This window comes from Gracilinanus agilis, chromosome 5 (assembly GCF_016433145.1).
Source record: "Gracilinanus agilis isolate LMUSP501 chromosome 5, AgileGrace, whole genome shotgun sequence".
NCBI classification, from domain to species: Eukaryota; Metazoa; Chordata; class Mammalia; order Didelphimorphia; family Didelphidae; genus Gracilinanus; species Gracilinanus agilis.
Window position 1 is genome coordinate 38339726 of NC_058134.1, and position 15291 is coordinate 38355016.

Here is a 15291-nt window from a genome sequence, read left to right on the forward strand (position 1 = left end):
CTTATTCACGAGAAAGCAAATGTGCCCCTTGTTAAATTGCCAGCACTCATTTTCCTGACAATTTCTTTCAAAACTCAAATTTCCTTTGTTCCCTGGTACAAAACCACCGTCCTAAGAATAGGGCTACAGCCTAGAACAGGGTAATCTGAGGCATTTAAGATAAATAGATTTTTTAGCATAAAGTTAATTTTCTACTTATACTGTTAAATAATGCCTGATTAAAATGTAAGTTTATTACAGTACATCATTATACAGTTTTTTGTAAAATATAAGTTATACATGGTCAATATTTCACACACAAATCCAGGGGTTTCAGATATTTAGGGGTAAATCTAAATCATTCTTGCCATCCCCACTCTTCCTGGAAAAAAAGGCAGAAAATCAATAATGGCCCATTGTGGGGTACATTATAAGATCATTGAGAAATTATCAATATAAGAAATTCAGATATCTGTTACCCATATATTATCACCACTGATACTTTGCTCAGATTTTATATTCTAAATGTTTTTCACCATATACACACTCTTCTTCATCCCCTTTTGTGGAGAAGTTATTGCACTGGAGAGTGCTGGGACAGCCCCAGGGAGAGCCCTGAGGCACCAGCGGCTGTGTGGCACAGAACCAGTCCTGATCACTGTCCTGAGCTAAGATCTGTCCCTCTCCTTCATCTCAGCTGCTACCACCACTTCTCAAAGCGAATGTGTTCTTTGGGGATCATGCAGGCTTCGAGATGGCCAGAGAAGTGTTCTATCATCGGTGGCGGACCACAAATGAAAAACACGTTGTCCTTGGAGATGTGCTCCTCGAGGTCCTTGTCAGAAATCCTTCCCTCTGACCAAAGAGAAAATACAGAGCGGCTCAGATCAGTCATGTCCACCCATCTGCCTCACTGAGATGGGTCTAGACACAGATACATGGGTGTGCAGGGCGCCCACTCCCACACAACCCTGGCTATCTGGCTCCTCAGGCAGGTGGGGTACAATCAAGGCCTCAAGAAGCAGGTGGAAGCAGAAACGACCACATTCCCTATGCCAGAAGGCAATGAAGCTAAAAATGGGAAACCGATTTCTAAGCACACTTTTAAAAAACAGCTTGTTTTGTGGAGACTTAATATCACTTTCAGCAAAATAAGTTGTTTAAAAAACAAACATACAACAAAAACCTTGTGGAGGAGGTAAAATATGTAATTTAAATTACCATTAACACCAAAACTACAATATATAACTTGTGTACACATTCTTGTGATAATACAAAAGCCAATTAAAAAATGCACACATTAAATTTTTTAGATGGCAAGTGAAAAAACTTAATAATAGCATATGCAATTCATTTTTTGCTTCTGTTTTTATCTGATAATTCATTCTTAGCCTTCCTAGGTTGTGATCCCAGACTTTCTGCAAGTTCCAATTATTTATAAAGTAACTAACATCTTGGGGATGGAGACAAGCCAGCAACCCAGCTGAACTCTCTTAGCATCCTACTCCAAACAACTTCAAAACAATGCCTCAAATCAATTGTGGGGTGGCAGAGGTCAGGGTGACCCATTTCCCCTGCCTGAGACAACCGAGGAGGCCTGCTAGAGAGATCTGTGATGCGGATGTCCACAACGTGGTAGTGACAGTGGCCAAGGCTGTAGCAGCAGCTCTTAGTCTGGGGACGGTGAGGGGGTCAGACAACTGGACTAGGACTGAGTGTTGTCTGACAATACCAATGTCCACACCCAGTTCTGGGTCAGTTTCAGGGCAGTGAGGAGCCTCTGCAGTTCTAAGGAAATATCAATTACAATCTCAAAGGTGCAGGCCCTTCCTTGGAAAAGATTAGAGCACAGACCATGAGGGCAATAACTAAACCTCTCCCTGGATCACACTACCTTAGGAGCGTTGAAAACTTGTAAACCTAGAATTAGCTCTGAAACAGCAGCAGGAAAAAGCCTGAAATTTGGGATAATGCCTGCCCACTGCCAGATGAGCAGAGCCCAACTTTTAACATAAAGTCCAAAGTCAAGAAATAATTTAGAAAGATGAGCAATGAAAAAAGAACTTGACCACAAAAAGCTATTACAGTGGCAGTAAGACTAAGACATGAACTCAAAAGACAACAATGTGAAATCAGCTGTAAGTTAAACCTCAAAAATACAATAATTCAACCCCAAATCAACAAGAATTCCTGGAAGAGTTAAAGAGGTAAGAGTGGAAGAGGAAAAATTGGGAAAAGAAATAAGACTGATGCAAGAAAATTATGAAAAGAAAATGAAAAGCTTGGTAAAAGAGAAACAAAAAATACTGAAGAAAATAACACTTTAAAAAACAGAACTGGCCTAATGGTAAAAGAAGGACCAAAAATCACTAAGGAATCCTTAAAAAGCAGAATAGGTCAAAAAGGAAAAAAAGGACCAAAGCTCACTGAAAATAACTCCTCAAGAAATGCAATTGGGCAACAGGAAGCTAATGACTCCATGAGACATTAAAAAACAAAGTCAAAAGAATGAACTAATAGAAGAGTGAAATATTTCATTGAAAAAAAAACTGACCTAGAGAACAGATTGAGAAGAAGAAATTTGAGAATTATTCAACTACCTGAAAGCTATGATTAAAAAAAAGTCATACTTCAAGAAACTATCAAGGAATGCTCTCATATCTTAGAACCAGAGGGTCATATAGAAATGGAAAGAATCCACCAATCACCACCACCTGAAATAGACCCCAAAATAAAAACTCTCAGAAAAATTATAACAAAACTCAAGAGCTGCCAAGGCAAGAAGCTAGACAGAACTAATCCAAATGTGATGGAGCCACAATTAGGATCCCACAAGATTTAACAGCTTCCATGTTAAAGGAGCAGAAGGCTTGGAATATGATATTTTGGAAGACAAAGGAGCTAGGACTACAACCAAGAATAACCTGTCCAACAAAACTTGAGTATAATCCTTCAGGGGAAAAAATAGAAAGTTAATGAAATAAAGGATTTTCAAGCATTTATGATGAAAAGGCCAGAGGTGAACAGAAAATCTAACATTCAAAATAAGAATCAAGAGAGCATAAAAAGGAAAACATAAAAGAGAAATCATGAGGAACTCAATAAAGTTAAAATGTTTACATTCTTATATGGAAAGATGATTCATGTAACTCCTAAGAACCATATCATTATTAGGATATGTAAAAGGTGTTTACATAAACAGTGAGCTGATATGTTGGTGTGATCTCCAAAAAAATGAAGAGGTGAGAAAGGGGGATACACTAAGAGAAGCAGGAAGGAAAGGAATGGGGAATGGGGAGAGAATAGAATGGGGAAATTTTTGTCATATAAAAGTACTCAAGTAAGAGCTTTGCAGTGGAGGGGAAAATGGGTGATGAGGTAGTAGGCAATACTTGAACCTCACTTTCATCGGAATTGGTTCAAAAAGGGAAGAGTATGTATATATATACACAGTTGAGTATAAAAATCTAACTTACTCAACAAGGAAATAGAAGGAGAGGGAGATAAGAGGAAGGTGGGAGGTGATAGAAAAGAGGGTGGTGTAAGGCAGTAGTTAAAGGCAAAACAGACTTCTGAGGAGGGATGATATAAAAAGAAAGACAAGAATAAACAGAAGAAAATGGGATGGAGGAACATAGAATTACTAATCATAACTGTGAATGTGAATGGGATGAGTTCACTCATAAAATGGAAGCATCTAGCAGAATGAATCAGAAACTAGTACCCCAAAATATGTTGTTTATAAGAAACCCACCTGAAACAGAAAGACACACAGAATTAAAATAAGGGGCTAGCATAGAATCTAATATGCTTTAACTGAAACAAAAAAGGCAGGGGTAGTAATCATGATCTCAAACAAAGCAAAAGCAAAAACAGACCCAATTAAAAGAGATAATCAGGAAAACTACATTTTGCTAACAGGTACCCCTAGACAGTGAAGTAACATCAAAAATTTTTATAGCAAGTTTCTCTGATAAAGGCTTAATTTCTCAACTATATAATGAACATAGAACATAGTCAAATTTATAAAAATAAGAGTCATTCCTTAATTGATAAATGGATACGAACAGGCAGTTTTCAGAAGAAGAAATCAAAAATCAAATCAATGATCAAAGTCATGAAAAAATGTTCTAAATTACTACTAATTTGAGAAATGCAAATTAAAACCCCTCTGAAGTATCATCTCATACCTATCAGAAATGGCAAATGCTAGAGGATATACTAATGGGGAAAATAGGTATATTAATAAACTATTGATGGAGTAGTGAACTAGTCTGTTATGGAAAACAACTAGGCCCCAAAGGGCTATAAAAATGCATACCCTTTGACCTAGCAATACAACTACTAGATGTGTATCCTAGAGATCAAAGGAAAAGGAAGAGGAGTCATTTGCACCAAAATATTTATAGCAACTCTTTTTGAGGTGGCAAAGAATTGGAAAAATTGAGGGGATGCCCATCAATTGGGAAATGGCCAAACAAATTGTGGCATATGATTATGATAAAATACTGCTGAGCAGTAAGAAATGAAGAGGAGGGTGATTTCAGAAAACTATGGCAAGGCCTGTATGACCTGATGCAAAGTAAAATGGGAAGAAATGGGAGATCACTGTGCACAGTCATAGCAATGTTGTCATGATGATCAGCTAGGAAAGACTTGGCTACTCTGATCATTACACAACTCAAGACAATTCCAAAGGTCTCATGAAAAATGTTGTCCTCCTTCATAGAGAACTGATGAACTCTGAGTGAAAAGAGAAGGATAGTTTTTCTTCCTTTGTTTTTCTGTGATATGGCTAATATGAAAATATATTTTGTAGGATTTCATATGTATAATTGATATCATATTGCTTGCCTTCTCAGTGAGTGTGGGAGAGGTGGAATAAAGGGAGATAATTTATAATTCGAAATTTAAAAAGAATGTTAAAACTGAAGAAATAGTAAGTTTTTTTAAAGTAACTAAATTTTGCTTCCTCATTGACCACAACCCCCCCCCCCCCCCCATCTCTGGCCTAGAGGAACAGAGCAACTTCAGGATGGTACACACTCACCAGTGACATAGGGCTGCAGATCTTTACTGATTTCTGTAGTCTGTTGTGTAACATGGAAACTACACACGATTTTCCCAGGAAATGCATTTGTTAAATCGAGAATACTCTTCTGGAATGTTAAACACAATCAGTTACCCCACAGTTTAAGGAATCCCAACAGATGTGCCCAATCACAGCATCCAGACACCCCTCCCCCTGGCCATGCCAAGCACGCCCTCCACATCTGCCCATGCCTCAGATGCCCTCCTTTTTCTCTACTTAGAGACACATTGTTTGCAGCCCAGCAGGCCAGAGTATTTAAAATGCACCGGATTATTTGGCTTTAATTGAAATATGAATATGCTAACAAGCACATTACTAACTCTTGGGATTGCTTTTTCTCAAGCACTAGCAATTCAGCTGTGGTTTTCATTGACCATATTTGTGTCTTTTAATGCTCTGCACTCTTTTGTCCTCTTTTTTGGTGAAGATGCAAAGCCATCACAAGCTACGTGGTCCCCAACCAAATGTGTTCATATAAAACAAGGTCCCAACAATAGGAGCTTTGCTTGCCTGGGCAAGCTGCCTTAAGGCAGGTGGAGGCCCCTAACTGGCCTCCGAAAGCACAGCCATCTCACAGCTCCTGGAACTCAAGGCAGAGCTCATGGCCACAGGGCTGTGATGGGACTATCCAAGTCGTCCCCACTCAGATGCAATCACGATAAAGTACCCCAGATTTTGTTCTAGAGAGGTCCCATTATTGACTACTGTAACGGTCTCATGTAAAATAGGCTACCTCTTCTGAAAACGAAGCCCTTTGCTTTTCTAATTCCAAAGAGGGGAAAAGGCTTGGCTGCCCAGGAGGACAGGAGGACAGCCAGGCCTAGACCCCATTGCTGTCTTCGCCTACCTTAAATAATAATTCGTTGGTATTTCTGGCACTGTAGAATAGTCTCACTCTTCCCATCTCGTAGCCACTTCCTTTGTTCTCCCGACGTCGGTAGAGATCTGCTACATGCAGCAAGATGGAATTAAGAGGGTTGATCCCCACTCCTCCCGCTATCAGCACCAGGTTCACAGAGGCGTCTGAAGGCTGAGGGTCAAAGAAGAACTCTCCGCCAACTCTCAGGGTCACTTCAGAATCAAGATCGCACTAAGAAGGAAAGGAACCTGTGAAATGCTTCCATACGTCTGTTTTCTTGCACGTCTATACACCTGTATGGGACAGCTAAATGGGAAGGCCTGGCACTCTCTGTGAAAGCAAAGAAATGCAAAGTGGATGCATCTCATCCAGGAAATGGCTGAACAAATTAAGTTACGTAGATGGAATGAAATATTTCTGCTCCACAAGCAGTGATGCAAAGGAGAGATTCTGAGAAACCTGCAAAGATTTATAGGGACTGGTGCAGGCTCGAGTGAAAAGAACCAAGAGAGCAATGGACGAAATAAGGTTGTGAAAGGCTCAAGAACTATAATGGATGTCATGGCCAGGGAGGATTCCAGAAGGCAGATGATGATCTGTGCTCCTCACCTCTAGACACAGAAGGGGATCACAGGAGGTGATCTCTGGACATAGCCAATGTGTAGAAGTTGTTGGACTATCTGTTCCAAGGGAGGGCGAGTAGAATTGAATAACAAAAGAAAAGAGAAGAAAAGAATATCAATGAATATTTTTTTAAACCTTTACATTCCATCTTAGAATCATTACTATGTATTGGTCCCAAGGCAGAAGAGCGGTAAGGGCTAGGCAATAGAGATTAAGTGACTTGCCAGGGGTCACAGATCTCATAAGATCCAAAGTCACATTTGAACCCAGGACTTCCTGTCTCCAGGCCTGGCTCTCGATCCACTGAACCACTCACCCCATGAATCATTTTTACAGTATAAAGAATAGAAGGAAGTTCAGAAAAGGACACAGATGAACAAAGCAGTTGTTAGAATATGTTCAAGTTTAAGTATACTTAAAAAAAAAAAGCAAGGAAGGTCTGTGTAGTGGAGATTCAATTTCCTATGTGGTCCTCTTTTCTCTCCTTTGTCTAGGGAAATGCTCATATTTGTGGATGTTGCCAAGTTCACAGTAATAAAAAGGAAACTTAAAAAAAGAAAAGAAAGTTCAAGTGCTACTCTTAATTATTTTTAAGAAGCGCAACTCTGACCCACTTGGATAAAGGAAACACAAGAATGAGTCTATTAGAGGATGGTGGGGTCTACAAGAGTAGTTTTAGAATAATCCCATCCCTTCATGGTGTGTAAGTACCTGTCATTTTTGGTGGCTGAGAAGACAAGTCAGAGAGGAAAGTCACTAAAAGTAGAGGGGTATTCAGGTGCTGGCTTCTCTTCTTCCTCATTAAAATGATGACAGTGGAATGTTTATCTTAAAGACAAAGGTACTATTTCATTCACCAAGGCTGCTGAAATAATCAGTGGGAGAAATAAGAACCCCTTGCATGGATCATTTTAAGAAGCAACAGTGCTGTCATGCTTGTGGCAGACAGCCCAGGGCTAATTAAGCACATCATAGGGGCCCAATGAATTCTTGATGAAACGAATCTGATTTAGGGTTCAGTGAAAGATGAGGGGAATTTAGAGAAAATCTAAGAGAACAATGAAGCATTAGAAACATTAGAGAATCAAAATATAAGGCCTAAGAAGAAAAGTCAAAGAATAACGTCATTGGTATTTTAAATATAGAAGGCATTTTATATGAAGGACAGTAGCAGTTTCTCCCTTTTGACAAAGAAATCAGCTGAAAGGGGGAGTAAAGATGAAGCATGACTGAAAGAGCTGAAAACTGCTACAATAACTATCAAAGGCAGTTTTAAAATTTCCTTTCTTAGAGATTTAAGAAAAACACAGAACAACAACTTGGATGGCTTAAGGATAGATTTTAAATACAGATCTGTCAGAAATAAGGAAATGGACTGGATGATCTTTCAAAATCCCTTTCATCTGTACATGAATCTGAAAGTAATACTCAAAACTATGGGATTACTCTTCAGCTGGCTCAGTTTTTGCTTAAAAAGAAGCCTATAAACTAAGTCTAATTTAGCTTGTTATATTTCAAGATGCATTTCCAACCCTAGAGATATACAAAAGGAACTGTGCTTGGAGTTAATGCTTTTAAGGAGTCTATCATCTCCTAAGCTATAAAACAATTTTCAGTGAGTCTCTCTTCTAATTTCTATCATCAGAAAGAATCAGATGCTACCTTTGTCTTCTGACAAAGAGAAAAACTCCCAGGAAATCTTCAATGGAAAAAGCAACTGTTATGTATAAAATGGCTTAAAGGACAGCTTTTAATTACGTGGCAAAATATCTAATTTGTGAATAAATTTCATATTTGTGGAAGAAAAGGATTTTCAATAGCACCTGAGGCCAGGATACAAAAAAAGGGAAAGCAACCCAGAACACTCCAATGTGGCACTGACTGATACACCCCACTGATAAAATAAATGAAGATGTTCACTCCAACCACTGCCCTACTTTTAAAAGAGCCCACAGCAACCTTCTCTTTGTACATTTGTTGTGCTTTCAAAATAGCCAAATATGACACATCACATATAGGGAGAGGAGCTCCTGGGAAAGTCAGATTTTCAACTGCCTGCATTTGTGTTCCCTCAAGTAGTTTGGGGTCTTCCCTGTGATGAGCATGTGCACCCAAGCAAAGGTACTTGCAGAACATTCAAAAACAAATTACTTCACTGAAACACCAAGGAGGCATTAGCTTAAGGAGGGACATCCCTGGGAGTCCATACAATAGCTGGAGATGCTCACAGTCCATATCAATGTCAATCTAAATAGGATCATCTTAGAAGACCCTGCTGGAAATTAAAACAACTCTGAGATATTACCTCATATCTATCAGATTAGCCAATATGACAGAAAAGGAAAAAGATAAATGTTGGAAGGAATGCAGAAAAGTTGGGACACTAATACACTGTTGGGGGAGTTGTGATCTGGTCCAACCTGGTCCAATCTGGAGAGCAATCTGGAACTAAGTCCAAAGGACTATAATTGATCCAACAATACCATTACTAGGTCTGTATCCCGAAGATATATTTGTACAAAAATATTTATTGCAGCCCTATTGTGGTAGCACAGAATTGAAGAATTAGGGAATGGCTGAGCAAATTGTGGTATACGATTGTGATGGAACGCTATTGTGCTATAAGAAATGATAAGCAGGACAGTTTCAGAAAAATCTGGAAAGACCTACATGAACTGATACAAAGTGAAGTGAGCAGAATCAGAAAAACATTGTACACAGTGACAGCAATATTTTTTGATGAACAACTAACTGCTAATGGCATAGTTTTTTTCAGCTATGCAGCAATCCATGACAATCTTGGAAACTCGTGATAAAAAATGCCATCAGCCCTGCAAAAAGAACTGAAGGAATCTTAATGCAGAATAAAACATACTATATTTCACTTTCTTCTTCTTCTATTTTGAGATCTTCCACAAAATGACTACTAAAGAAAAATGTTTTACAATTGCACATGTAAATCTATATCAGATTGCTTACTGTCTCAGGGAGGGAAAAAGGAGGGTAGGAATGAGGGAGGGAGGATGGGAAGAAGGAAGAGAATTTAAAACTCAAAAATTTTTTAAAATGAATGTTAAAAAACTGTTTTTATGGGGCAGCTAGGTAGCATAGTGAATAGAGAGCCAGACTTGACACTGGGATGTGCTGGGTTTAAAACCTGGCCTCAAACATTTTGTAGCTGTGTTACTCTGGGCAGGTCACTTAACCCCAATGGCCTAGCTCTTATTGCTCTTCTGCTTTGGAACCAATACATAGTATTGATTGTAAGACAGAAGGTAAGAGGTTTTTTTTTAATTGATTTTACATGTAATTGTGGAAAAATAAAAGATTATTTAAAAAAACAAGACCCTGCTTTGTTCTGGCTTTGCTGTCACACCTGAAGATAGCAGAAAAATAGACAGACCAAAATCATAATGAAAAGCAAACCCCTAAAGTGAGGAGTGAGGAAAGATGGCAGGACCAATTTAGAAGTATGAAGGGCTGCTACAAATCCAGGGCCACACGCCATGCAGGTGTTTGGGTCTATTGCCAAATACGGGTAAGATGCCAGGAAATTTGCTTTAGGGTTTATAATCTTGATCAGCTTCTCACGAGGAGAATCTCACCACTTGGGAATGATCATAACCGATCCCAGATCAAGCACACACAGGAGCTTTGTCTCTGCCTACAAATAGTACCTGGGCAGAAATTGTACATTTGAGGAGATACGCAGTTTCTGAGAGCAAGCAGCCATTGGCAATGTTGGGGTGGAAAGAGGTCCATTTGGTCATAGCCAGCTGAGAATGATGAAATGGGCGGCCATAAGCAGTAACTGGGCAGATGGTCAGGCCCAGCTAGAGATGCTGTAGATAACAATGGGACCTGGTTGGGGATGTGCCAGGTCTTTGGCTTATATACGTCTCTATGGCTCAATATCTAACAGTCCATACGCACACAGGACTGAAGCTGGAGAATGGGAAGGGGCCACAGGGGCCACAGGGGCCACAGGGGCCGAGTAATCCAAGGCCCTCCAAGCTAGTTAATGGCCCAGCTGAGAATTCAGTTCGAAGCACCTTGATCTTTTTCTTGACACTGATGCTAGATTTCTCTGCTCTTCCTTTTGCTGGTGGCTCCAGGAGCATGTCCCCATTTCACCCAGGCCCTACTTCTCACCTGCCAGTATATGTGACAGGGGGCAGAAGTGGCCCTGACAAGGAAGAAGGGGGAAGGGGAGAACCCCACAGCTGTTCCCTGGGTCCCAGCACCAGTCTCTCTTGGCAGCATGTCCAGTCTAATTGCCATCTCCTATCACCACCCAAAGGCATCACCTTCCTGCCTAGAGGCTCTTCCCAAACTTCCATATACAAAGACCTTCCATGAATACCAAAATGGGCAACTTTGTCATTCCCTATGTGGTTCAAAGTACAGAAAAAACAGAGGGGGGGGGGAAGTATGTACTACAATGGGGGTGGTCTGGAAGGCAGGGGGAAAGGAGGAAGGGAAAAGGCATTGAAGGCAGCCTTTTTATTCCCTAGTTTTTCCCTTGCTTACTAAAAAAGAAAACCTTAAAAAGGACCTACATTCCTTAGAAAACCCCCAAAGAGCCAATGAAGGAAAGAAACACTAATGAGAAACAACAGGTTGCTACTAAAAGGAAGGTGGGTGGGCCAATCCTGGGAGTTCCAGAAGAGGGAAAAAGAGCAAGGAGAAAATCTGCTGGTCTGAGAATGGCCCCCAGGAGATACCAACAGGAAGGCCCAGGTCCACGGGCTCCTTGCCTCTATTTCCCTGGATCCCTGTCATGCCTCCCCCACATGCCTGTCCCAGGAGTCACTACCAGTGATTCTGAGCTAAAAAGGATCCCATGGCCAGAAGTGGGAAAAGGGGGCAGATAGAGCATTTCTGCTCCTATTGATGTATGCAACTGGGGGGAGTTCCTGGAATTCTTATAAAGGGTGGCTGCGTTTTTTGATACTATTCTTTAGGTACATTACAGATTACATAGTCTTTTTGTGGGTAGGACCAATAACTAAACCACAATTAAAAAAAAAACAATCCATTGTTTCTGTGGGGAAATGAATTCCAAGTGTCGATCTAGAAAACTCATAAACTGGGACATATATATATATATATAAACCCCACAAGTGGTCTCAAAATTACATATTAGTTTATCTGGAATGACTAACAAATGGGGTGCTCTGACCAAATGACCGTTTTGGGTAAGTTACCATATAAGATGCACAGATTACTGATTTTTTTTTTAAATAAACTGTGACACAGTATAATCTGCTTTAACACTAAAACCATGCTGAAGAGAAACTTTCTAAGGTATATGTATTATTCCAACAAAGGTGCTTTAGGATCCTAAGGTGACATGGATGATGATCTTCCTTATGAACATGGATGATCACTGCATGAGACGACAAAGACAAGTGTCTGGGTTTTCTGGCTGGATGCTGGATTGATAGAAGCTGAATATAGCTGCTTACATATCAAAGGTAGTGATGAACAAGATGGAGGCTTCAACAGGGTACCCAATCTCCCCAAAGAGGAATTATGTGTCAGATGTGGACAATAACAGTGGAGAACCCCAACAAAGTAAAATCCTTATGACATAACCTTGGAAAATGCTATTCCTTAAAAAAACTCCTTTAGCAATCTGTCCACCTCCACTAGGGCACAGAGGCCAACCTGGGAGCCCAAGTCAGGCGCAGCCTAGGGTCCTCCTGCTGCAGATGCTTGGCCAACATACATACCCCATCCTACAACAAGTGGAGACACTGATTACGCCCAACCGCATAACAGAAGGGAGGGGAAAAGGAGAAGAATCAAAGCAAGCTCCTCCGTAGTTTAGGGATTCCCAAAGCTGCACAGACTTTTGTCTGGAAAACCCACCCTGAACTCTGCAAGAAAAAAATCAGCAGATGCTACTATAGCTCAGTCAGAGAACAAGGGCCAGGAAAGAAAATGAGAAAGGAGAGAAACTTGAGCAGCTGCACCAGATCTGAAACCTGGCTGAAGCTAGTCCTGTCTCCGAGACTACCCAAGGCACAGATCAAGACTGGTGAAACCTAAAGTCCCCAATGTCAGAAGAGGCTGAGGTTGTTTTGCAGCTCAGTCCTGGGAGTGCATTCACAGCAAAGGGAAGTCAGAAAGTGAGTAATGGTGGAATACCAGGGGAAAAGGATAAAGACTTCAAGGAAAAGGAAATCCACTAAAAACACAAAGCATCAGTAGATAAATCAACTGAGAAGATCCCAAAATAAGAAGGAAAGAGGACTATTAAACCCACAACAATACATAAATATTAAAAAACAAAGGAAAGTGAACCAATGCCCGATAAAACAAATAGTCCTGTGGAATTCCAAGAGAGCATGGAGCAAGAAATTCCAGAATAGTTCAAAGGAGAAATGAGAGCCATAAGAAAGTAAATTAGGAATTTATATGCAAAACCTAGAAAACTAGAAAAATTTGCAGTGAATCTATAGTGTATTTCTCCAGAGGGGGAAAAAAAAGATTAAAAGATTTGTAACATAAAAATAGTGAAGAGGAGGAAAATCTGATAGAAGAAATGGAAATCGAACAACCATGAAAAGAACACATGGCCTCTAAAAAAACCAAAGCTATTTACTTTGAAGACAGGATAGCAAGAGGCAACTTAAAGATCATAAGTCTTCCAGAAGAATATAATACATTCTAAAAAAGGGATAGGAATTAAAATAAAGTTGCCCAGAACTCTAAATACAGAAAACACAGCACCAATCAAAGTAATCCACAGCTTGCTTCCAGAATGAAACCCTATACTTCAAACTCCAAAGCACATGGTTGCTAAATTTAACAATTCCAGTAACAAATTCTGCAAGTGGCCAGGCTAAAGACCTTAAATAAAGGAAAGGAAATGCAAATAACATGAGGTTATTCTGCATAAACTATAAACTATAGACGGAAATGGAAAAGTATATTTCAAAAAGCCAAGAAGTTCAACCTGAGAATACAAATTTCTCCAGGTTTAGAGGCTGATTTTTTTTAAAAAAAGAAAATGAACAAATGAAAAGAAAACAACAGAAATCAAGAGATAAAAAAGTATACACAGAGATAAAGATATAAAGAAAATTTAAAGAAAAAAAGATAAATGAATGTCGAGGAACAGAAATGAGGGTTCACATGGATTGAACCCAAAAATAGAGAGTAAGAAGGTAGAAGACAATGGGGAATAGGTGATTTACCCCTACAGAATCTTGATTTAGAACACAGGCTAATTTCTACTATGGGGCATTGCTTCAATCCCAATACTTTCCTGATGAGAGCTGATAATTTTTAAAAGTAAGATACTATAGAAATAAGGAACAGTGAGGCAATAACCTAAGAAGTGGTTACAAGAACTTCAGAAATTCTGATGCTATAAAGGATACAAAGAAAGTCAAAGAGTGAAGTTAAGAAGGATCTAGAACAGAGATGAAAGAATAAAATTTCAGAATAGATAGGATGAGATAAGAATTAATGAAGACAACAAAGCAAAGAAATACTTCTTAGAAGAAGATGCATAAAATATATGAAACTTAACAAAAAACATACTCATGATGAATTCTTTAGTGAAGTCCAGATTTCTTGAGTGGATCAAGTGAGCAAATTCTATATCGTCTAAGCACAGAGTCACAAGAAGACATTGTGTGCACAATGACCTTACCTTGGTATGGACCCAGATAGAGGGAGGATGATTGGTATATTTCACTGCTAATTCCAAAGCACTTTCTTCTTCTAACAGTCTCGGGCTTGAACAAATCGAGAATCCACCGACTGTAGGAACACCGGGAATAAAGAAATCAACCCTAAGTGAAAAAGTAAATAAAATCTATTACTTCAGTTCTTTTAAAAAGGGCAGATATTTATTATGTGGCAACAAACATAATAATTTAGGAGATATGGATGAATATTTACAAAAATATAAATTGCCTAGATTAACAGCAGAAGAAATAGAATACCTAAATAATCCCATATCAGAAATAGAAATTGAACAAGCCATTAAAGAACTCCCTAAGAAAAAATCGCCAGGGCTTGATGGATTCACAAGTGAATTCTATCAGACATTCAAAGAGCAACTAATCCCAATACTATACAAATTATTTGATATGATAAGTAAAGAAGGAGTCCTACCAAATTCCTTTTATGACACAAATATGGTACTGATTCCAAAGCCAGGTAGACCAAAAACAGAAAAAGAAAACTATATACCAATCTCCCTAATGAACATAGATGCAAAAATCTTAAATAGAATATTAGCAAAGAGACTCCAGCAAGTAATTAAGAAGGTCATCCACCATGATCAGGTGGGATTTATACCAGGAATGCAAGGATGGTTCAACATTAGGAAAACCATCCACATAATTGACCATATCAACAGTCTAACAAACAAAAACCACATGATTATCTCAATAGATGCTGAAAAAGCCTTTGACAAAATACAGCATCCATTCCTATTGAAAACACTGAAAAGTATAGGAATAGAAGGACCTTTCCTAAAAAATAATAAACAATATATACCTAAAACCATCAACAAGCATTATATGCAATGGGGATAAATTGGAAGCCTTCCCAATAAGATCAGGAGTGAAACAAGGATGCCCATTATCACCTCTATTATTCAACATAGTACTAGAAACACTAGCAATAGCAATTAGAGAAGAAAAAGAAATCGAAGGTATCAAAATAGGCAATGAGGAGACTAAGCTATCACTCTTTGCAGATGATATGATGGTAT

General features: G+C 39.1%; 1 protein-coding gene across 1 annotated transcript in view; it reads right to left on the minus strand.

The window, feature by feature from the left end:
* Positions 1–218: 218 nt before the first annotated feature.
* OXNAD1 (oxidoreductase NAD binding domain containing 1) overlaps positions 219–15291 on the minus strand; it is a 53291-nt gene continuing 38218 nt past the window's right edge. The window contains exons 6-9 of the mRNA XM_044677954.1: positions 14221–14362; positions 5919–6161; positions 5030–5138; positions 219–834 (exon numbers count right to left, since the gene is read on the minus strand). Of these exons, the coding sequence (XP_044533889.1) occupies positions 680–834; positions 5030–5138; positions 5919–6161; positions 14221–14362 (649 nt within the window). The 3' untranslated portion in view covers positions 219–679. The remainder of the gene's footprint in view (positions 835–5029; positions 5139–5918; positions 6162–14220; positions 14363–15291) is intronic.